The sequence below is a fragment of the Equus przewalskii genome, chromosome 29 (genome assembly GCF_037783145.1).
Source record: "Equus przewalskii isolate Varuska chromosome 29, EquPr2, whole genome shotgun sequence".
Lineage (NCBI taxonomy): Eukaryota > Metazoa > Chordata > Mammalia > Perissodactyla > Equidae > Equus > Equus przewalskii.
This window is the reverse complement of record NC_091859.1, coordinates 20,700,899-20,725,749: the sequence shown is the minus strand read 5'-3', so window position 1 is coordinate 20,725,749 and position 24,851 is coordinate 20,700,899. Positions and strand designations below refer to the sequence as shown.

The 24,851-nt window shown below is 38.5% G+C and overlaps 1 protein-coding gene across 1 annotated transcript; it reads left to right on the top strand.

Moving 5' to 3' along the window:
* The first annotated feature begins 2,077 nt into the window (after nucleotides 1-2,077).
* On the top strand, nucleotides 2,078-24,851 carry NDUFA12 (NADH:ubiquinone oxidoreductase subunit A12). Its single transcript, XM_008514397.2, has 4 exons — nucleotides 2,078-2,489; nucleotides 3,391-3,473; nucleotides 7,298-7,385; nucleotides 24,576-24,851. The coding sequence occupies exons 1-4, from the start codon at nucleotides 2,404-2,406 to the stop codon at nucleotides 24,754-24,756; spliced, it is 438 nt and encodes a 145-aa protein (XP_008512619.1). The 5' UTR covers nucleotides 2,078-2,403; the 3' UTR covers nucleotides 24,757-24,851.

Here is a 24,851-nt window from a genome sequence, read left to right as displayed (position 1 = left end):
TGGATAAAGAAAATGTGATATATACATACAATGGAATATTATTCCATCTTTAAAAACAAGAAAATCCTGTCACATGCTACAATATAGATGAACCTTAAGAAGATTATGCTAAGTAAAAGAAGCTAGTCACAAAAAGACAAGTCCTTCATGATTCGACTTATAGCAGGTATCTAAAGTAGTCACATTCTTAGAAACAGAAAGAAGAATGGTGGTTACCAGCGGCTGGGAGTAGAGGAAAAGGGGAGTTTTTGTTCAATGGATAGAGTTTCGGTCTTGCAAGATGAAAACGTTCTAGAGATCTGTTGCACAACAATGTGGATATAGTTAACATGACTGTACTGTACACTGAAAAATGGTTAAGATGGTAAATTTTATGTTGCGTTTTTTGCCACTATTAAAAAAGATTCTAGGAAACCACCTTATAATTTTGAAAACTGTTAAATAAGGGATAGAATCAACCACCTATCCTGCCTTTCCTATATGAACTGTATCTCAGGAACAAAAATAGTTGAGGGGAAGTTTCTCTTTACAGAATTGTGGCTAATAAATGAAGAAATGAAGAAGGAATGAAATTATTTAGGCAATGCTCAGCAAATGGCTGCTAAAATCACAAAAAGTGAAACAAGCTGACACCATGTGTGTTTCCTCATGGAAAGATATCATGACCTATGAAATATACTCAACAACGACAAGAATATGAACCCAAATGTGATCAAGCACTTAGGTCTAATTAGTAATATACAGGAAATACAGGAGATAGAGGAATGCAGGGACACAATCAACAAAATCTAGACGGTGGAAAACTCTACAGGAGAAACTGCCAGCTTCTTTGTTAAATAAGTTGGAAGGACAAAAAAAGCAGGGGGTGGAAAATGGCAGAACGTATAGATTAAAAGAAAACTAACCAGTTACAATATATAGACCTTATTTGGACAAACTGTAAAAAAATTCTGAAACAATTGGGGAAATTTGAACCCTCCTCAGTGGATATTTGATGATATTAAGGAATTATTAACTTTTTGATAAGAGATAATGGTAATATAGTTATGTTTTTAAAGAATTTTTAGATATACATGGGAATATTTCATATAGAATTTTTTAAAAACAGGAAAACAAAAAAGTGCATGAAAGTCACGGTTCGACGTAAAACAAATTCAAATGTGACATGATTTTGAGCAATTGGTAGAGTCTAAGAAAAGAAAATTTAATCCTAATATTTGGGAATTTTTCTTTTAGGGTTGAAGATTTAGTAGCATAAAATTATGTTCCTTCTATGAGTCCAGTCATAATACTTGGTCCTTTCAAGAAATAATATTGTTTCCATTTTTAAAACTCTTATATATACACCACTTATAGACAACCATGAAAGCTTCTAGTTGCAGATTAGAATGTAAATATTATATACCTTGACCTTTTTAAAGAAATGATATAGTAGATTGGAGTCTAGAAGAGCATAGGATGAGAAGTGGTGAAGGAAGTGACCATGTGGGTACATTTCTCATCTCAAATAGTAGTTTGGAATCAGAGAATGTTCTAAATTGATGGGTCAAGGAATATAGGTTTTAAAGCATATTTAAAATCATAAAGATAGATGCTAGAAAATTAGAAACAATAATGTTAACACCCTTCTTCATTATTTAAAACATTTAAATATCATGCACAGATTATTTTTCTAATAATACATTTTAAATGTTTAAATTTTGAATTTTAACGTTGCAACTAAATCATCAAATCCTGGAGAGTAGATACTTAATCTCATACTTTTCTACTCCCCCTCTTAGATTGCCTACCTACAGAACGCTATATGGACTCAATATTGAATGTGCAACATTATTATGTGCTCAATATTGAATTTCTTAATGGTATCTTTTTTTTTTTAAGATTGGCACCTGACCTAACATCTGTTGCCAATCTTCTTTTTTCTTCTTCTTCTTTTTCTTGTTCTCCCCAAAGCCCCCCAGTACATGGTTGTATATTTTAGTTGTAGGTCCTTCTGGTTGTGCCCTTAATGGTATCTTGTTTCGAAAGAATCTTGGCACTAGAAAGAATTTTTAGAACAGTCTGAGCCAATCATTTTAGATAAGGAAACCGGGGTCCCCAAAGGAGGAACCTCCACCTGTAGAAGCCTAGTCTAGGTGAGTTTCCCACTACATGCCCTGCCTTCTAAATGCAACCTCTAAAAACTCCTAGTTTACCGTGCCCTTGAGGAAAATCAACCACGCCTTTTTTCGAAACCGGAAAGCGGCCGCACGGGGGAGCTCCAGACTCGCGCATGCGCAGAACCACCTTGCCGCGCTGCTCCTGGGTGGGAACCTTCTGTCGTGGGCTCCCTGCAGCTGAGTGGACGCTTCCTCCCGGTGTGTTTTGCGCGGCGCACCCGGGAGGCTGTGCCTGCGGAGCAAGATGGAGTTCCTGCAGGTCCTGAGGCGCGGGCTGCAGCGGATCAGCGGCCACGGCGGCCTCCGCGGCTACCTGCGAGTTTTCTTCAGGTAGGCGGCCAGGGCCCTGCGCTCGGCCGCTGGCGCTGGACTTGCGCTGGCCGGTTTTTTGAAAAGGGGCCCGGACTTGGGTCACCTTGGAGAATCTGCAGCTCTTGTCAAGGGCAGCCGGCACATCTCGGCCTGGCTTCCGCGAGCGAAGCCTCTCTCCAGGGCTCTCCCGGACACGGGACCGAAGCCGGCTCTGGAGACAGAGCTGCGAGGTGGAGGCCAGGGCGTCTGGGCAGCGCCCCTGCCCTGCTTCCTGCGGCGTGATGAGCGTGGCCACACGCGCCCCGTGTGACCTTGCGGCAGCCTCTCCCTCCCCGGCCCCGGGTGCCTCCTCTGTGCAGCGAGGCGGGGGGCGAGGCGATCGTCGGGTCTCGTCGAGTCCTGACAGGCGCCAGTTGGACGAGCCGCATCGTCCGCGGAAGCCGAACTGGAGACCCAGCGTAGAAGGCAAGAGCCAGGAAATCAAAGTGTTCTTTTAAGATGAATTACGTTGGCTTCTTGACTTCCTGAAGGTTTTTGTTAACTCTGGTGCCTCCTGGCCTAGGGATAGTGGGTAAAAGGAGTCTGGTAATTTGAAGATACAGCACCTGTGTATTCAGTGTGCTTTAAGCACGTCAGTTGGGTCAGTGTATCTTTTCTCGTGCTGTCTACACGGTGCTGGGGGCGACACGAGCAGGGGTTCTAGAGCTCTTACCCGAAGGCTGATTGTTCAGCAGTGGGTGGCATGAGCCTGGAGGTGAAGGCTGGAAGCATACAGCTGGTAACCCTGCCCAGCTGCGCCTCGTGTTCTAGTTGATGCGGCAACCTTGGTTTCTGGAAGTTGGTATTGTCACCTTGTTTACGTTTGTGTTTTGAAAGAAGAATCATTCTAAAGTGTCTGTTTTCTTTTGGTCGTTCACAGGGCAAATGATGCGAGGGTTGGTACCTTAGTGGGGGAAGACAAGTATGGAAACAAATACTATGAAGACAACAAGCAATTTTTTGGTGAGTGCTGTATTTTTTGGTTTGACTCATGGGAGTGAGATTGAGATTTGATTTCACTCTATTTTTCATAATATACAAGGAGCTTTTACAAAGCACTTAAAAAGGGTGAAGAATTCACTAGAAAAGGGAAAAAAGGTAATTTACAGAGAAAGAAAACTAAAGGACCAACAAAGGCGTGAAAGGATGCTCATCCTCCTGTGTCCTTACAGAAATGCAACTCAAAAAACAGTGCTGTTTTTCACCTATCAAATTTTGAAGTATTTGCCAATCTGATAAATCTCAATGTGGGGAAAGGCCGTAGGAGAATTATAGGTTAACACAGTCTTTTTGGAGGACGTTTGGTAGTATTTGTCAAAATTTACATTGCATTTACCCTTTGTCCCAGCATTTCTACTTCTGAGAATTCATCCTACAAATATCCTTGCAAATCAAAGAGACCCATGGCAGCATTGTTTTAGTAGTAAATTCTAAAAGCAACATTAGTGTTCATCAGTTGGGTTCTGATGAATTACACATTTTTAGAACACTTTGTATCTATTAAGAATGATATAAACATAAATTTTATATAGATGTCAAAGATGTATGTGACAGGAAAAACTCCAGGTGCAGAACAGAGTTTGGTAGCCTGAAAGGGAAAAAATATGTTTTTTGTGTCTGTATTAAATTTTGGAAGGAAACTCAAGAAACTTAGAGGTGGAATCAGAAGGTGGGGGTTCAACCATTTGTCCCTCCGCTTTTTAACTTTGTGGGTTGATTAACTTCTCTAAGCCTCAGTTTCTTTATCTATAAAATAGAATGATAATAATATTTGCCTCATAAAGTTATATAAAAAAATAGATGAAAAGTGAATGGAGCTTATCCTAATGTCGCAGCCTCAGCACTGTTGACCCTATGGGCCAGATAATTCTTTGCCGTGAGGAGCTGTTCTGTGTATTATAGAATATTTAGCAACATCGCTGGCGTCTCCCCCCTAGATGCCAGTGGCATCTCCCCTCTGCAGTTTTGACACCAAAAATGTCTCCAGACTGCCAAGCGTCCTGTGGACAGAATTCCCCCCTGTTGAGAACTACTGGCCTAATGCTTAGCACGTAAGTGCTCAATAAGTATTAGTACCATTGTTGTTGTTGTTATTACCTGAGCTATTGAATTTTTTTACCATCTGCATTTGTTACTTTTATTATTATAAAAAGTTTCTCTCTTGATTGAGATGAAAAGTATCAAAGAGGAAAAAAATATTAGTCTTCATCCAGGGGAAAAGAATATACTATGAAGTAATAATGGCCTAGCATTTATTGAGTGCTTACCGTGTGCCAGTGCTGTGCTAAACACATAACATACATTGTCTGCTTTAATCTTCCGCGTCTCCTTGAGATGCTTTAATCCCCTTGCCCCCGCTCCCCATTTTACAGATGAAGAAACTGAGTCATTGAGTTTAAGAATGTTTTTAGGAATATGTAAACGATGTGTCCATGTGTGGTTGCATTGGAAGCAAGCTGGTCTACAAGAGGTAAACAAGGTCTTAATACTCTAAAACCGTAATATTTTTAGTATTAACACAAATCATAGAGTTTTAGACCTGGAATAGATTTTAAGAGATTGTCTAAGAACTGTTGTTTTATAGATGAAGAAACTGAGGCCCGAGGAAACGTCTGAACCAAAAAGACTTAAATAACACAACTAGGTAGTAGCAGAGCCGCAAGCCAGTGTTCTTTCTACTCACTTTATTGTTACAAACTGTAGCATTAAATTTCCTTCCATCTTTTTTTTTCCTTCCTTCTTTCTTCATGTTGGAAATATCTTTATTTTTGCTAATTTGAAAAATAATATATGCTGTCGTAAAACATTAAAATTTGGTATATAAAATGAAAAATGAAACCTCCCACCCCTTGTAATTTTACTTCTTTTAATAGTTTAGCATATATATTTTTTAAAGATTCATTAATAAATCTATAAACGTACACTTTTTTTTATTTCATGGGATTTTGTTATGCATATTGTATATAAACTGAAATATTTTTACTTAAAAATTATGGGCCATTAGGCCCGGCGGCATAGTGGTTAAGTTCATACACTCTGCTTTGGCAGCCTGGGGTTCGCACAGGTCTGGGGCGAAAACCACTCGTCAAGCCATGCTGTGGGGGCATCCCACATGCCAAGTGGAGGAAGATTGGCACAGATGTTAGCTCAGGGCCCGTCTTCCTCAAGCAAAAAGAGGAAGACTGGCAAAAGATGTTACCTCAGGGCATATCTTCCTCACCAAAAATAAAAATAAAAATAAATCATGGGCCATTTTTCCATATTTGTAAGTTGGATGTATCTGTAGCCTTCTTTTTTGTTTGGGCATTTGTTTGTGTTTTCTTATTTAAAATTTTTTTCAGAGCAGTCTTTTTAATTGCAACACAATATTCCACTGTATGGAAGAACCATTATTTTTTCAAACCCCTCACTATTGATAACATTTAGATTGCCTTCGACTTTTTGCTATTACAAACAATGCTGCAGTGAACTTACTTATAACTACATCCACATTTGTTTGTTTAAATAGTCTAAGAATAAATTCCTGGAAGTGGAATTGTTGAGTCTGAATATGCACATTTAAAATTTTTATATATATATTTCAAGATTGTTAAGGCCCAGCTCTATCATCATTGCCTAACTCTATGAAACCATTCCCAAGGTTTCCTCCATCTGCCTTCACATTCCCCCGCCTCACTGGGTTATAGTTTGCTTTTACTTATTCTCAAGATTGATTTCTCTAATAGAAGAAGCAAATCCTGACTGAAATCTGTATTTCTTTTAATAGATAAGATCATGTTTAGATAGCATTAGTCGATATTTGTTAATTATATATTTACCCAGGAAAACTCTGTAAATGCAGATTACCTTTTGCTTATTTCTTTAAAATTCATTATAGAGATGGATTCAGTATTACCTATTTGAGGGGTGGAGGCCCTGAGGAAGAAATAGAAGGAATTAAAACTTATATACTTATATGCCCAATGCTGAACTAGGTGTATGTGTGTGATATTTAGTTTTCATAGCAACTTTAAGATTTAGGTATAAATCATCTACTTTTAATAGATAAAGAAACTGAGGCTCATGAAATTTGCCTAATATCCACTGATAATAAGTGACAAACTCTTGATTGGAATCCAAATCTTTGCCCAGCTTGAGGTCCCAATAGAAACAGTTTTGTGTATTGTGGTTAGGCCCCCAACCATTTGACAAAAATTTGTTAAATAGAGAATGCAGCCATACTATTTTGATGATATCAACTGTCCTACTTATCTAACCATCATCTATAATGTTTACTTATTATTTATAACCACCAATTTCCAAAAGGATCTCCAGTGGTCATTTTAAAATATTTATATGGAAACATGTAATTCAAGAACAATTGCTGTGAGTACGTTTCTCCTGCCCAGGTCCCAGGAGGAGCAGCACTTCCTTTCCTGAATACCCTGAACAGCTGGGAACACCTTCTCCTACCCTCTCCACAACTGCCCTGGCTGGGGGCCTGGGGGAGAAGCAAGGGTTCTCCACTGTGGGAAAGGCCTAAGCCCCACCCACAGAATGAGTCTTAGTCCCTGTGTGGGGACTTTGCTGTGGTGGCCACCAAGCTGCTAATAAAAGCTTCCACATACTTCTCGGAGCTTGCCTTCACTAATACACCCAGGGCGCTATTCCTCTAACATTTCTCTTATGTATAAAAGTATTTTCTTAATAAGAAGTTTGGTTTCTTTGATGTTCTGCAATTGTGGGGTTTTTTTTAAAGGTTGTCTGTATTTCCTCACATCTTTCTAAACATTCATCTTTCCACGCAGGCCGTCACCGATGGGTTATATATACTACGGAAATGAATGGCAAAAACACATACTGGGATGTAGATGGAAGCATGGTGCCCCCTGAATGGTAAGCTAAGTCAACATTTTATTTTATTTGACTTGGCAATATTTGTTTTATTACACAAATATTTATTGGATATCTGTTTATTTATAAGGCAGTAAGTGGTGTTCTGAAAGCATCTGTCCCAGTTACAATGGCTACACAACAAGTTACCCTAAAACTTAGTGGCTTAAAATCCCATTAAGTATGTGTCTCTTGTAGTTTTTGTGGGTCAGGAGTCCGGAGGAGGCACAACAAGGATGGCTTATCTCTGCTCTAGGACTTCTGAGGATTCAGGTAGAAGACTCAAAGGCTGGATACTAGAGTCATCTGAGGACTTGTTCACTCAGTGTCTGGCAGTTGACGGTGGCTGTCATCTGGGGCATTGGAAGGGAACACCCTCAGGTAGCCTGAGCATCCTCAGGCTCTGAGAGAGGGTGCCAGGCAGAAGCCATATTGTCTTATCCAGCTTGGTCTTGGAAATCATCTTGTATCAATTCTGCATTTCATTGGTCAAGGCAATTAGAAAACTCTGCCCAAGTTCAAGAGGAGAGAACATAGACTCTACCTCTTAATGGAGGTGTGTCAACATCACATTATATGTTGGGATATATATATAGTGTGGCTGTCTTTGCAGAGAAACAGTGTACCACAGTATCACCTGGCTGTGAGTGAAGGGACAGGCAAAAAGAACTCTGACTTTGATTTTATTTGGCAGTTGACTTCAGGCAAGTTCCTTAACCTCTCTGGGGCTTAGTTTTCTCATCTGTAAAATGAGAGTGCCCAAATTTTTTAAGTCTCTAAAAACTATAATTTTATAATATACCTATTTTGAAATAAAACTCTAGATTCTTTTACTTATATTACCAAGTTTTGTATAAAATATTTTAAAGCAGCGTACTTATATCTATTTCATAGATTGCTGAAATAATATCATATGGTTGCTATACAGTTAAACTCTGGAGATCCTTTCTAGTTGGTCTGGAAAATTCTACCAACTAGAAATAAGTGTATCACGTTATCTGTGACATTTTATTTTAGTTGAACTTGATCATCAAGAATAGTTTGGGGCTCTATTGAGTAGAAACTGGGATAATCTCAGAGTACTATTCACTTCCATTCTGTAGACTCAATTAGAAATCTAGGCGTGTGACATAAGTGAGTGAAGTGCAGATGTGAGGCAATAGGGAATAGTGGGGACTGTAATGAACTGAAAAGCACATAGTCCATAAAAGAAAGCAGCAGCCCTATTTATCTCTCCCTAGTTCCATTAGGTGAGAATTCAGCCAGGGATTTCTAGATAAAATTTTCCACGAGAAAGTGGAAGTCTGTATTTCTTTGTGAGATTCCTTATTTTTTTTAATGTTGATTTTTAAAAATATTTATCAATTTAAATACAGCGCTATCCAATAGACCATTCTGTGATGATGGAAATGTTCTATATCTGCCATCTAGTAGGGTAGCCACTAGTCACATGTGGCCCAAAGCACTTTGAAATGTGGCTAATGCAACTAAGAAAGCGAATTTTTAAAATTTTATTTAAATAAAAATAGGCTACTTGATTGGACAGAATAGTTTAAAACAAAAATGTGTGAGCTAAACAAAATTTGTGTAAGATTTCAGCTACTCGCTGTTTTCAACCTTTGATTTACTACTTGAACTAATTGGGAGCATTGGCTCCTGTCAGTGATGTAGTTTGAAAATAATGATGTTGGATTGTGTGTTTATAATAAAACTCGTTGGCTCAACATGAGAAAGCAGCACTGATGCTACATTTGAGGCTGGTTTTTGTGCTCTTTTTAATGGGAAATAATAACCTGTGGTTCTATTAAGGTCTGAGGAGCTGTAACTTTAAGTTTAGAACTGTCTCCCTTCTCCAAAGCAGCATTCTCTATGTCAGGGGCACTATTTGAGACCAAGGTGTCAAAGTGGGATGTTGGCTTTAACAGGTGAGGTGTCCTCCTAGTTTTTGTTTAGTTGATTGTTTTTTGGGTGGCATTGGTCCTGGGATGATGTGGAAGGCATGTGGGCTGCCTTGTTCAAAGCCCTCATCTAACATGGGTGCTCAGGGTCTATATTTTGGATGATTAAGGGGGTGGGGGAGGGAACTGACTTAAATTATGTGAGGTGAAACACACTTAAAAGTGTAAAATGGTAAAAAAAAATCTGAAAAGATAAAAGTACTGTTCAGCCAAGTAAGTCCTTTTATGTGATCTGAGATCACGTGAAAAAGAAGCTGAAAGCTGTAGAAGACATCACTCTAGCAGGTGCCTGAGGGTAACTGAGGATACCAAGCTGAATTTCTTTATGTGTTGGAGCCTCCTAAGGGCTGAGTACCTTTGGTGACCCTTGCTTGTAAGGGAAGCTTGAAAGCTTGTCAGATGTGGTGGTGGACAAGCTCACCTGTTTGTTTCTCAGACTCCCTTTTGCTGAGTGTAATACTGCATCGTAGAATTCTAAATCTGTGGGTCATTACCTTTGATTAAATTTGAATAAATTTGAAGTTGAGTTGATTTATATTTAACTAGAAAGCCAGGTATTGTCTTAAGTGTAGAGTAATGAATAACAAATACAATTTATCATCTTCATTCATTCGGTTAACTATTTATTGTGTACCTACCAGGTGCCAAGAGCTTTTGTAGGCACTGGGGATACAACAGTGAATAAAACAAAGTCCTTGCTCTCATGGAGGAGGCAGAAAAACAAATGTGTTATATACTTTAGGCAATGATAAATGCAAGGAAGATAATATGAAGCTGGCATTCATAAAGGGATAAAGAGCAAGGAGAGGGTCAGGTGGCTATTTTATACAGGGGTTAGGGAAGCCTTCTTTGAGGAAGTGACATTTGCAGGGGAGAGCGAAGAGGGGTTGGGTGGTGAAGAGCTCCAGGCAGCAGGAACCAGAGGTGCAAAAGCCCTGTGTATTTGAGATGTATTACTTGTATTCAAAGAACAGCAATACGGCCAGTTTGGCTGTAAAGGAGTGAGTGAGGGCACGATGTTAAGAAATGAGGTAAGAGAATTGCTAGGGCCTAGATCATGCAGATCTTGTAAGTCATGGTAAACACTTTGGCTTTTTTTCTAAATTTCTTTGGAAGTCACTGGAAGGTAAGGCAGGATGTGATGTGTTTTACAATTTTTTAAAATTGGGAGCAATCCCAAACTTTCTGAAAAGTTACAAGTATTTGAGTCATTTCAAAGTAAGTTGCCAAAGTGATGCCCTTTCATTCACGGATGCTTTAGTGTGTAATTCCTACAAAGAAAGACATTCTCCTACATAACCACAATATAACCATCAAAGTCAGGAAATTAACAATGATGCACCACTGCTGTCTAATCTTCAGACTCTGTTCAACTTTCATCACTTGTCCCAACAATGTCCATTATAGCAAGAGAATCTAATTGTGCATTTCATGTGGATCTCATTTCTCTCTAGTTTCTCTCACACTGAATTGGTTCCTCAGCTTTTCCTTGATTTTTATGACCTTGACACTTGTGAAATTTACAGGCCAGTTATGTTGTAGAATGTCCCTCAATGTGGGTTTGACCAGTGTTTCCTCATGACGAGATTCAGGCTATGCATCTTTGGCAGGAATGTCACAGAAGCAGTGTCGGATTCTTACTGTTGCATTCTATTAAATGGGACCTGATTTTGATTTGTGTCATTACTGATAACATCTATCACTTAATTAGGGTGTGTCTGCCAGGTTTCTTGATTCCAAAGTTACTTATTTTCATTTGAAATTAATTAGCATTACGTGCAAAGATACTTTGAGGTTATATTACTATCCCGTTGCTCATCAAACTTTCAATCTACTCATTTATTTATTTATATAAGTATGAACTCTTATTTTAATCAATGAGTTATAATCCATGACTGTGATTGCTTCTTTTATTGCTCAAATTGAACTCAATTAGTGAGAACTTATCCAAGCTGCATTTGGGGTCCTTTTGACATGTCCCCACCATTCTTGGAGAACTTTCTTGCTTTCTGACAAAACACGCTCCAGGTTCATCTTTTATTTTCCCTATATCACCCATGGAAACAGTCGTTTCCCTGAGGAGCCCTGTGTTTGCTTGTTTTGTTTTCCTGCTTGCCGCTTTTTTAGTGGAAAATTGTATTTAGAAACTAAGATTTGAGTGCGAGGTATGCTCATTGCTGTTAGAGTGTCAGTGCTCTCAGGCCCTCTCAGTGGAGAAGCTAGGGAATATATGTTATGATTGTGTGTGTGTGTGTGTGTACATTTCTATCTCTGCATCTCTTTTTCTCTATATATATTGAAAACTGTAGGTCTACAACAATGCCATGATTCCAGTCCAGTACCACAGGTTATATTCTAGTTTTCTCTTTCCATATTTGTATCTGGTTTTTTCTTAATATAGTTATGTATTTGATCAGTTCCACTGTGTGTAACCAGGTTCCCGTTGCTGCCATCCCCTGCATTGGACTCCCTCCTTACCCCACTTTGCCTCCAACACCCCACGCCAGGTTGCCACCCTCCCACGCTGCCTGGGTGGGCACCCTCATCTCCCCATACAGGTTCTGACATGTTACTGGGCTACTGCAGCACTCCTTCTACCCACACCCATGCCGAGCACAGATGCCTACCTTGTTTGGCCACACCTAATGGCTTTTGGACTCTGATTTACATTTTTAAAGCATTTCTGTGCTGTGAAGAGAGGAAGAGAGCCGTGCGCAAGTAGACTAATCACTTAGGAAGCTGTTTGTGCAGTTGTCTGGGCCAGAGATGATGGCGGCTGGATCAGGTGCTAGTGATGCAGGTTGTGAGATTTGGGATTGTATCAGCTATCTATTACTGTGTAATAGGTTATCCCAAATTTAGTTTAAAACAATGAACCTAATCTCACAGTTTCTGTGGGTAAAGAATTTGAGTGCAGCTTGGCTGGATACCTCTGGGATAGGGTCTCTCACAAGGCTGCAGTCAAGATGGCCCCTGGGTCTGCAGTCATTGCAAAGTTTGACTTGGAAAGGATCCACTGCCAAACTCATTCACATGGCTGTGAACCTTAGAAGATTTGCTTCTGAGCTCACTCATGTGGGTCCCTCCACAAAGACACCTCATAACATGGCAGCTGGCTTGCTCAGAGCGAGCAATCAGAATGAGCGAAAGAGGGCACCCAGGATGGAAGCCATGGTCTTTTAAAACCTAATCTCAGAAGGGACATCCCACACTTCGCTGTGTTCTGTTTCTCAAAAGTAAGTCAGTAAGTCTAGCCCACACTGAAGGAGAGGGGTATCACAAGGGGGTGAATGCCAGGAGGATGTGCTCATTGGAGGCCATTTTAGAGGCTGCCTGCCACAGGGATATATTTTGAAGTAAGATGGAGTCAACAGGATCTGCTGATGGATTGGATTTCGAGACAAAAAGGATTCAAGGATGGATGACTTCAAGATGTTTGGACTGAACTACTGGAGGTGCATTTACTGAGAAGAGGAAGGCAGGGTAGGATGGGGGAAGCAGAATTGGAAGGGGGAGGTAAACAAGAGTTCTACTTTGTCCATGTTCAGTATGAGAGGCCTGTTAGACAACCAAGTGGGGATGGTGGGTAGACGGTTGAAAACATGGGTCTGGAGGTCAGGATAGGGGTTGGTGCTGGAGATAGGACTTAGTGTGGTTTTACCTAGTGTAGTAAACAATTTAACTTCATAATTATGGGTAAAAGGGTTAAGAGAATCTGACCTTCAGTTAAATGCTTAGCTCTCTTACCCTGGAAACCACATTGGGTTGTATCAACCATATTGCTAGATAAAATTCATCCTTGATTGGTAAATTGCCTCTGGATTGAGAGGAATTGTAAATGCCTGATGAGTTAGCTATGTTTGAACTTCGCTGTGCTGCTGCTCTTGGAACTGGCATGTCCCTTGTGGGAGTGGGGATCCTGAAGCCATGCCTCTGGCGCTGTTGTTATTAGAGGTGTTAGCTTCTGTGGAGCGTGAAGCTTTTAGGTCAGGGCAGCTCCGGCTCCTGTCTGATGTGGCTCTCATCTCCCTTGAGCCTGTGCTGTGTCATTTAGGGTGTCAAAATAGCTCCTGGATGGCTGAGTGAACTGTCACCTGCATGAACTACTGCAAAGACTCCCAGTGAGAGGAACACGTGATACCGCCCAGCTCACAAGGCTGGTTCCTGTCCTCCGTCCTTCTGAGTCATCTGATGCCAAGTGTGCCTGTGATAGTCTGTGAGTCCGTTCAGTAGCTGCATAATCTCACCTAGAGAAGGGTTTCCCTTCAGAAGCATCAGTGTTTTTGAAGGAGTCAGAGCATATCTTTAATGAACTTCTGTGGTTCACTTAATGTTCCCTAACCTTGTGGGAACATTAGGAATCTTGTAGGAAAATGAGTTCATTTTATCTATGTTGTCACAAGGCCTTCATTTCTTTGAATCTGTCAGCAGCCAGTAAAGCTGCTAGGTCTACCAGTAGATTAACAAAAGGTGTACATGATGGTACAAACATCAGGAATGGGCAGTGGAGCTACACATACTTTGAAAATAAAAAACTTACTACCTAGGACCTGGTGCAGTGCTCAGCTTACAAACAGCTCAGTCATTCAACAAATATTTTTTGAGCAGCCCACTCTGTGTCAGGCACTGATAAGTTTATCCATTCACAGTGGTGAGCAAAATATATGGTCCTTGCTTTCTTAGAGTTTATAGTCACTTAATGAGTACTAACTGGTAGACTAATACTGTGCTATAACTTAGCGTCTGTTATTTTTCTTTGTTACAGTACCTTCATTTTCTTATCTAAGTCTTATTCTCTTATGGGATCAGCAATGAGATTTTAATTTCTTTCTTTGGAATTTATATTAGTTTAACTTGATTGAATAGAATACTCAAAGTATTTCAGTGGATTGCAAATACCGTTTTTTACCATTTTTGATTGCCCTTAATTTTATCTTTGTTAGCTAATTAACACCATCTATACATTAATGCACAAAAGTCCTTATTTTCATTTTTATAGTAATAAACCAAGTAAGTAATCAGTATCTACATGAAATTTGACAAGATAAAATGTTGTTGAGGGTAGGAAGGTAGATAGTTTTGGCTATTTTATGCGTAATAGTATAAAATTACTGTTTTCACTTACATCAGGAGAAACAAAGACGCTTTTTTTGTGGTTTAAAGTATTGGAACTCTGAAATCCTTTGTACCAAGTTAAAAAAAAAAAACACGGCTTGCGTAGATTTTTCTCTACTGTGTATATACTTTTTTCCCCACTTGGTGGCACCTTCTGTTCATTTCTAAGTAACGTGTCTCTTCTTCCTCCATATAGTACATTAGTCTCCTTGTATATTGATTTTTCTTATTAAAATTCATGGTTAATTACCAAGTAATACATAAATATATTCTTTTAAAAATAATAGTGTATGTTGAAAGATTTCTTTTTTTTTTTTTTTGATGAGGAAGATTCGCCCCGAGCCAACATCAATTGCCAATCTTCCTCTTTTTTGGCTTGAGGAAGATTGGCCCTGAGCTAACATCTGTGCCAGTCTTCCTCTATTCTGTATGTGGGTCACTGCCATAGCATGGCCGCTGATGAGTGGTATAGGTCCACACCCAGGATCCGAACCCACTAACCCGGCCCACCAAAGCAGAGCGCACTGAACTTAACCACTATGCCATGGGGCCAGCCCCTGAAAGGTTTCTTTTTTTTAACAGAAAATAATTTTGTCCTTGAAGATTTTTCCAGTGCCATGGTGAAATTCACAAATGTTTTTGCTCTTGTATGGTTGATTTATATGAGATACTTAACATCATTGTGCTCAGCTTTTTTTCACTTGGCATAAGATGTTCTAGAAGCCTTTGTAGAGAAGTAGGGTAGCAGATGGGGGGATTACTTGGAGGTGATAGAGAGGAATCAAGGATGGTTCTTAGGTTTCAGGCTTGAGAGATTGGATAGGTGGTGGCACGGTTCATTCAGAGGGGAAGACTAGGAGAAAGGTAGGTTGGGGAGGTGGAGGGTTGGGATCAGAAGCCTTTTTTGGACACAGTAAGTTTGAGATACCTGTCAGAAATCCAAGTGAATTGAAATGTCATGTAAACAGCTGGATATCTGAATCTGGAGCTTAGGACAGAGGTCAAGCCAGCAAAGAATGAGAAGTAGCTAGCAAGCTAAGAGGAAAGGCAAGAGAAATTAGCATTCAACAAACATGGAAAGACTAACTGTGTTGATTATTACTGAGATGTCGAGTAAGATAAGGACAGAGAAGTGTCCATGGTGGTTTAGCACTATGAACTTCATTGAATCTAAATGGGATCTGCTCTTGAAAAAATCTACAGAGATCAGAGGAGTTTAAAGAATCTGGAGGAGGGCAGGCATAATCCACACAGACTCCTAAGAGACAACCTCTGTCAACATTTGGTATATTTCCTTTAGTCCTTTTAAATAATTTTTTAGATAGTTGTGTTCATATTCATAGTCAATTTTATTTTCTGTTTTCTCTCTCAATATAATAAGCAATTTTCCATGTTATTAAAACAATCCTTATAATCCTTGTTAAAATGTTTTTTTCCTGGGGCCCGGCCTGGTGGTGTAGTGGTTAAGCTCACTTGCTCCACTTTGCTGGCCCGGGGTTCATGGGTTTGGATCCTGGGCGCAGACCTACACGCTGCTCATCAAGCCATGCTGTGGTGGCATCACACATACAAAATAGAGGGAGATTGGCACGGTGTTAGCTCAGCAACAGTCTTCCTCAAGCAAAAAGAAGAAGATTGGCAACAGATATTAGCTCAGGACCAATCTCTTCCTCACCAAAAAAAAAAAAAAAATATATATATATATATATATATATATATGTATGTATGTATTTTAAAAGTGTACAATTGTTACAAAAAACTTGGAAAATCCAGAGAAATACAAGGTGGAAACAAAAATAAACTTTAACTCCTTGGCCCAGAAACAAGCAGTTAACATTTCATTCACTGATTCAGTAAATATTTGAGGGTCGGTCTGCTTTTGAGTAGAGATGGAATGTTTTTAAAGGATCACAGTGTGGAGAACAGATTGTAGTTTAATTGGTCACACCTTCTTTAAAAGAAGGTTTGTGATTATAAATAACTTGTATAGATAAATATATGTGTATATATACATATCTGTTTATTATACACAATATTTTGTTTGCTTCCCCCTCCCCTCATTTCATATATCACAGATATTTTCCCCATTTCACTAAATATTCTCGTTGTCAGTTTGAGTTTTTTAGTGTCTGAGGGGCTTTTGTATGTTGAAAGGATTAATGGCAATTTGGGCTTAAAAATAATATTCTATTTATTACAGCTGCAAATTTTAAAACCTAATTGTTCTTAAGCCCTGAGATTCAATTTATAAATAGGATAACAAGATTAGTAAACTGAATATTTTTTGCATAAAAATAAAGAACAATAATATTCTCTTGTTCTTTGGTGAATGTTTGATAAACTCTAATGGAAAGGATTAAATTCTCCTAAACAATTATCTCCCTTTGCAGGCTTAGTTAATTGCATTCCTTTAAGCATTTTAGGTCACATTTATAAATGTAATGTATTTTCATTTTTTTCAAATGCCCAGTGTAGGTAGATTAACAAACCTATCAAGCAAAATGTTCCTAGGCACTTAACCTCTTATTTACTCAAGGCAAAAATTTACGAGTCATCCTCAACTCTTCTTTCTCTAATATCCTCTCTCTCAGCAAGTTCTTTCTGCTTTACTTTCTGAATGTATCCCACATCTGATCACTACTCCTGTGACTATTATCCTGGTCCAAGCCACAATTATCTCTTGCCTGGACTTCTATAACCTCTGAACTGGTCTGATTACATTCTTGCAATATATTAGTATTCTCTACTACGTAATTAGAGTGATTATTTTAAAGTGTAAATCAGATCACATCACATCTCTGCCCAGAACTACCTATCCCCTTGGCTTCCCATCGTGGTGAGAATTGAACCCCCAGCTCTTTACGTGGTCTGCAAGGCCTTACCTGATCTCGGCCTTGCCAGGCCCTGCATACACTGTCCTGTTCACTGCTCTGCTGACTCTCAACATAGCCACATTGGCCTTCTCGCTTTTCCTTGAACAGTGAGCAGCTCCCACGTCGGTTACTTTGCACTAGCTGTTTCCCCAGATGTTGCACGGCTCATGCCTTCACTCTATTCGAGTGCCTGCTCCAGTGGCTCCTCAAACTACCCATCTCAAAGGGCCCTATTCTCTCACCCTCTGTCCCCTTGCCCTGCTCTGGTTTTTCCCTTGGTAGCATTTACCTCTGCCTGGCATTTTTTTATTTATTATTTAATGTTTACCCAAGTACCATGCTTCTTCATGATAAGAACTTTGTTCACTGTTGTGTTCCCTAAAACAGTGTCTAGCACATAGTAGTTGCTCGATAAATATTTGTTGCATGAATGTGGATATACTGTTTTACTTGAAACAACTGTTATTTTGTTTTTTGGATACAATGATTCTCTTCCCTTCTTTTAGCTGATCCACATAGGGTATGTCTGTCACTGCTTTCATAGCTTTTGTGTGAATTTGAAGCAGATTTACCTCTGCATTCCATTCTGACTTCAACCTGTCCTTTTTAATACCCTTGTCCCACTGAATCATTTCTTATAGTTTTTTAAAATATTATTCCCCTAAATAAATGCCTTCTCTCAATGGCAGAGAATATTGTCTTCTTCCTCTTAGTGTATCTGCTTAATCTAGCCTTTTTCAGATAGTGATTATTGTGTAAAATACTCTTTGAACTGAATTGAAATGTGTTACTCAGTACAATGAGTTACAAGATTCTTTTCAAAATAAATCCTAATGTTTACTTTATTTTCTGATCCAGAAAATCAAAATATTAAGAGGCTGTATTCTGAAAAACTATAAACTGCATGTTTAGGTAGATTTTCCTGTGTTACAGAATGTTACTTTTTTAATTTTTCTGTGTTAAAATGTGTTCATTATAAGCAGAAGACAAGATTGTTTTGATTATTTAAATTCATCTTTCGTTTAACACATTTCACTTACTGTTTAGTGCCTTGTTTAAGACTGATTCTAACATTTTACAAAGATGAGTTGTTGGAAAATTTCATACCTGGGGTGTGGAAATAAACTATGTGTTACTCTTGGTGAACAAGGCACTGCCCTTGATTCCAATTTCCAGAATAAATCTTTATTGTGTTGATAAATTAGAAATAGTCATATATAGAAAATTTTGAGGTTTTTAGATTTTAAAAAACAATTTGAACCTTTTCTATGTGACTGTAGTGAATGGCACTGAGGTGTGGAATTGACTTAGAAAACGTTTCCATTAAGGTAGACTGAGAGAAACAGTCTTTCTGCCACTAAAACATGAGCACTTCAGAGAGAGTGATTTTGTTTTTTTAATGATGGCTTGAGTGGGATGAAATGAGGTTAGAAGTAGACATGACCTATTTATAGTCTCAAAATAAATGACAGATGACTTGGGCAGGATTTAGAAAGCATCTCTAGGGGCCAGCCTGGTGGCGCAGCGGTTAAGTTTGCACGTTCCGCTTGGGCGGCCTGGGGTTCACCACTTCGGATCCCAAGTGTGGACATGGCACAACTTGGCAAGCCATACTGTGGTAGGCGTCCCACAAATAAAGTAGAGGAAGATGGGCACGGGTGTTAACTCAGGGCCAGGCTTCCTCAGCAAAAAGAGGAGGATTGGCAGCAGATGTTAGCTCTGGGCTAATCTTCCTCAAAAAAAAAAAAAGAAAAGAAAAAGAAAACATCTCTACCTGGTTTGGATTAGAACGATTTTTCTTTTTAATAGCTTTCTTTCTTCTTACAAAGTAGTACATGTTCCTTACAGGAAATAACAAAGCAAATAAAAATAACCTATTATCCTACCACACAGAGATAAACTTGAATGCTTTGATGATATAGTCTTCTTTTTTTTTTTTTTTGGTGAGGATGACTGCCCTGAGCTAACATCTAAGCCAATCTTCCTCTGTTGTACATGGGATGCCACCACAGCATGTCTTGACGAGCAGTGCAAGGTCTGTGCCAGCTATCTGAACCTGTGAACCCTGGGCTACCGAAGTGGAGCACACCAACTTAACCACTATGCCACCAGACCACCCCCATATATAGTCTTCTAATCTCTTCTTTTTCTATGCATATGCATCCTTTTGTTTTTGTTTTTAATGTAAGTGGGCTTTTTGAAGAGAGAGCCTGGATTTGAATCCTGGCTCCACTACCTTGGCAAGTTATTTAAACTCTTGGTGCCCCAGTTTCCTCCTTTATTAAATTGAGATAATATCTGTCTCATAGAGTTGTTATAAGGATTAAAGGAGTTAATATTTGTGAAGTGTTTAGAATGATGCCCATGACTTATAAATGCTGAGTATTGTTAAATAAAGTAAATAACCTGCTTTTTAGACTTAATGTTTTCTCATCATAAAATATGCTCTGTAACATAATTTTTAATGACACTTTAATCTTCCGTCATATGGATATGCCATGAATTATTTAAATATTCCCTGTTATTCTTGGTTTTGTTCTTTCCGTTTTTTCACTGTTATAAGTTGACCTCTGGACAACTTTCTTGTACTTAAGCATATACCCACTCAGCCTCATTTCCTTAAGGCGATTTCCTACAAGTAAAATTGTTGCATCCAGGAGTATACTACATGTCTCATAAGGTTTTGGTACCTACTGCAAAATTGCCCTCAATATGCATTCTCAGGTAGATACAGTCATCTGTATATGAGTGTTGATTTTTCTATAACTTCACCAATATTGGGTATTATTATTTTTTTTAGTCTTTGCCAGTTTAGCAAGTAAAAAGTTATATCTTGTTTTAAATTGCATTGCTTTCATTAAGCTCTTTTTTGTTTGCCATTTTTATTTTTTCCTTTTATGACTTTTAATGTCTTTTGTCTATTTTTCTATTGGATGTTTGACTTTTCTTTGCGATTTGTAATGATAGATGAACTACTTTTCTGTGTATTACAGATATTTCCCCATTTCTTTTATTCTTTACTTTTGTTTGCAGAGTTGTAGGAGATAGGTATTTCAATTTTTATGTAGTAAAATTGCCATTTTTTTCTTTATTGCTTTTTGCCTTTGATATTAAGCCTAGAAATGGTCCTTCAAATTGTATAAGCATCAATATATCTTATAAATATTCACCCATATTGTATCTGAGCATTATTAATCTGTCTGGAATCTATTTGATATATGACGGGAAATCTAACTTGATTTCTTTTCCCCCAACAAAATTAATTATCCTAGCATAATTTGTTGAGAAGTGTTGACTTTCCCCAATAATTTGAAATGCCAACCTTATATATACTTTAGTCTGGGGGATTTTATTCTGTTTTATCATTGTACTTTTGTAGCAGTTTTTATACCATTCTAATGTTTGAGACTTTAATGTCTGGTAATGCCAACCTTCCTGACTGTTGTGAGTTTTCAAAATTTTCTTGGATAAACTTTAAGCTTATCCTTAGAATTATAATTGTCAAACCCTATTGGAATTTTGATTCAGATTGCATTTAATTAAAAATAATAGTTACTGGGGCTGGCCCAGTGGCACAACGGTTGTGTTTGCGTGCTCCACTTCAGCGGCCTGGGGTTCACTGGTTCAGATCCCGGGTGTGGACCTATGCACCGCTTGTCAAGCCATGCTGTGGTAGGCATCCCACATATAAAGTAGAGGAAGATGGGCATTGATGTTAGCTCAGGGCCAATCTTCCTCAACAAAAAAGAAGAGGGTTCGTGGCAGATGTTAGCTCAGGGCTAATCTTCCTCAAAATAATAATAATAATAGTTACTGAGTTAAGTTTGAATTGGCTATCGTTTAATGAACTGTTTTTTAAATTTGTTAAATTTGTCAATCTGATCCTGGTGTTAGATTGATCTCAGGATTTTGGCTGATACTTAGATGCCATCATAATCCTAACCCACGTTTCATCTATTGATTGTAATTAAGTTTCTGGTCAAAAGGTTCTCTTCGGCCATTGGGAAGCTGAGTTCAAGCCTCAGCTCTGTATCATACATGCTGTGGGACCTTGGAAAAGTCATTTCAATTCTGTGTCCTCAATTTTAAAATATGAAGTACCTAGATTGGTATTAAATAAGTGACTGAGTGTATGTGTGACTATGTTTCATGAACTAAAAACAGTTTTAGAATGATGAATATTTTTACCTCAAAAAACAATCTGGAAGTTTTTCTGTAGTCTTTCACATTTATTTGAAAAATTGAAAAATCTTTGGCATTTCTGCACTCTTTGATGTTAAGGAAAACCATCTAAAACATGAACATTATGGTCAGAAGTCAGCCTTGATTCCCCAAGTTAATTATGTATGTTATCCAAAGAGAAGGAAATTCAAAACTGCCTCTATTTTAATGTTGTTGTTGGCTGTTACTTGGTAATGTTTTATCTCTGAGATTTTCTGAAAGGGAAGATTATGCTTTCTTATCTCTGTTGTTAATGCCAACCTTAAAGACTGTTTTCGTTTACACTGATTTTTAAAAATTATTTTATGTGATGTATATTTTTATTCCTTAAATTTGCTGTTCGGCTGTTCTAGTCTTCATTCACAAGTGCATCGCTTTGTTTTGCACTTTGAATGGCCGACAGCCTCAAACTAGGGCTGGTTAAGTGAAGCAGTATCTTTTCAAAGATGGGAGAAGTCTTCTTTCCCTGTTGCTTTTTTTCCCCCCTATTTCTTGACACACTTTTTCCTCTTAACTGAAAATACGATCAACCACTTAGGAGATTTGTTTCCATTTGAGTTGTGTTGTAATTGTGATTTAATACCTTTGTTTCCAGTTATTTTGACACACTTCAATATGTTTGAGTACTGAGTTTTCCTCAAAATGTAATATATTTTCATTATAAATATTTATCTCTTTTTTATTTATAACTTTTTGCCTTTCTGCCAGTCTCCTTATTTGTAGTCTCACCAACCTTATCATCAAATTTAAGTAATTTCATATTTTGTCCTTGAAGATAATAACAGTGATATAAAATTGAGGTGGATCTAATGCTGGCTGCAACACAGTTCTAGACAGTGCTGTTAGTCAGTTAGTGCCTTAAATTAATTGGAATAAAAAGGACCCAGCTGAAAACCTGTTTTGCAAAAACTCTTTGGTGTGGAGATCTGAAAGGTATGATTTCTTTAGCTTTTATTTAGTAACAACTGTAACAGAGGAGATACATTAGCCTAGCAGACTATAAACATTTTCTTGTTTCTTATAGTTCCTTATACTGCTGTAATGAGAATAAATTATCATTTACTCATACCCTGACTTGCTGGTATCCTTACTGGATAAACATTTTCAGATTTTGTTTATTGTGGTAAAAAATATCTTTTAGTTTTCTTTAGCATCTTCTATTTCTCCGTGAGCTACAGTAACTGAATGGGCATATAAAAGCTTTGGACTGTGGTTCCTTAAATATCATTTTAACCTTCAGGAGTCTTGACAGCAATTATTTAAATAAAATTTTTCTTTAGTTACTTAAGCTGACTCAACAAGGCAAAAGTTAAATATTTCTGCTGTGCCTTAAGCTTACATAAAGCCTCTTGATAAGTAACAGCCTTGATTTTGACAGCTAATCCCTCCTTTGAGTGGCTCGTGGAGCCTGTCTCACCACTGTAGTGTCTCACAGGGTTTCAGAGCTCATGTTAATAGTCGTGGTTTATTGGTCCAGGTCACTTTCACTAATCCCCACTTTCCTTTGGAGGATGGAAGAGACAACAGCCCAGTGTATACAGACTTCATTGTTCATTGTGTTAGCTGATCGTGATACAATTATCTGTAGACACAAATAGAGCAACAGTAATAATATTTTATCTCTATTCTTATTGGTTTTAGCCAGTTCCCTAGCTATATCTATCACTTATTGCTAGCAAATATTCTCAAACTTAATTAGCATCATAAATTTTTCTCATTAGCTTCAGTCTTAGTTATTTTACTGAAACTTCCTCCTCTTGCCCTTTTCTCTGTAGCTGGGCAATCTGTTTTTTTTTCTTGGAGCTGTAGTTCTATGCCTGTCCCCTCAGTCCCTTTTCCCACAGGGTCATCTCTGTCTTGTGAGCTCCAAGCCTTGGAGGATCTGGTATAAATTCTCTCTCCCCTACTTTCCCATATAAACTCAGCTTCCTGCTCAAGTCTGCTCTTTTTCCCTTGGATTTTGGTTCTTCCTTTATCTGTCATTAGAGAGACATTCCTCTGTGTACTCCAAGGAAGCACCCAGCTTCCTTCTTTATTTTTAGGTTGGCACCTGAACTAACAACTGTTGAACTGTTGCCAATCTTCTCTCTTTTTTTTTTTCCTTCCTCTTCTCCCCAAAGCCCCCCAGTACACAGTTGTATATTCTAATTGTGAGTGCCTCTGGCTGTACTATGTGGGATGCCACCTCAACATGGCCTGATGAGCAGTGCCATGTCCACTCCCAGCATCCGAACCGGTGAATCCCTGGGCCATCGGAGCGGAGTACACGAACTTAACCACTTGGCCATGGGGCCAGCTCCCCAGCTTCCTTCTTTAAGGCCAGATTGCTGGCATCTCCCAGCAAATATCCTTTGAAATTAAATTGTTAAACTCTTAAAGCTGAAACACTTGTGAACTCTGGGCTGTGATTTAATAATTTTAATATAACAAATTGTATGTTCTCCAGTGTTCTGACTTATGCTTGAATTTAAGATACATGCAGAGACCTTCTTCAGCAGGAGCCTCACTGGCTTTCAGACTAGAGCTTCATGAGCCAGAGCAACCTGAGCAGACTGAAACTCCAGAGTCAGCCTCCAGCATCGAATAGTGATATTGTATTTCATCAATTCTAAAATGCATTTTAGCATCTAAAGTTAGGATACGTGTTATAATCAATAGTATCATAATTTAATGGGCAGCATTTTTCTTTCTCAAAGATAATTAGGGCATACCTTAAAGTTGATAGTGTCCTAGATTTGATGAAATACAGTAATTAATGATAATAGCAATAGGTAACATTGGTTGAGTCCCTACTGTGCACAGGTATTTTTCTCGGTGCTTTGTGTGTGTTATTCATTTAATCCTTAAACATCTTTAGGAAGTAAAGATGTTCAGATGACAAAACTAAGGCATAGAAAAGTTCAGCTAGTAAGTGATGGAGCTGAGATTTGAGCTCAAGTAACAAAATAGCTCCAGAGCTGTCCTCTTAGCCCTCCTCCCACTACGCTACACTGCCTCTTCATAAGTGTCTTTTTTCCTTCTTTAAGGCATCGTTGGCTTCACTCCATGACTGATGATCCTCCAACAACAAAACCACCTACTGCTCGCAAATTCATTTGGACAAACCATAAATTCAACGTGAGTGGCACTCCAGAACAATATGTACCTTATTCCACCACTAGAAAGAAGATTCAGGAGTGGGTCCCACCTTCAACACCTTACAAGTAAAGACAATGAAAAACAATTTAAACATGTAAAATATGGGGATTTCATGTAATTGCTTTTACTGCTTATTATTGACCTAATTAAAATTGTTTGATTAA

Excerpts from the sequence above, each read along its gene's own strand:
- NDUFA12 (XM_008514397.2), top strand. The coding sequence starts at position 2,404 with ATGGAGTTCCTGCAGGTCCTGAGGCGCGGGCTGCAGCGGATCAGCGGC. Across the intron at positions 3,474-7,297 it reads AGACAACAAGCAATTTTTTG|GCCGTCACCGATGGGTTATA; the intron begins GTGAGTGCTGTA and ends CTTTCCACGCAG. Across the intron at positions 7,386-24,575 it reads AGCATGGTGCCCCCTGAATG|GCATCGTTGGCTTCACTCCA; the intron begins GTAAGCTAAGTC and ends TCCTTCTTTAAG.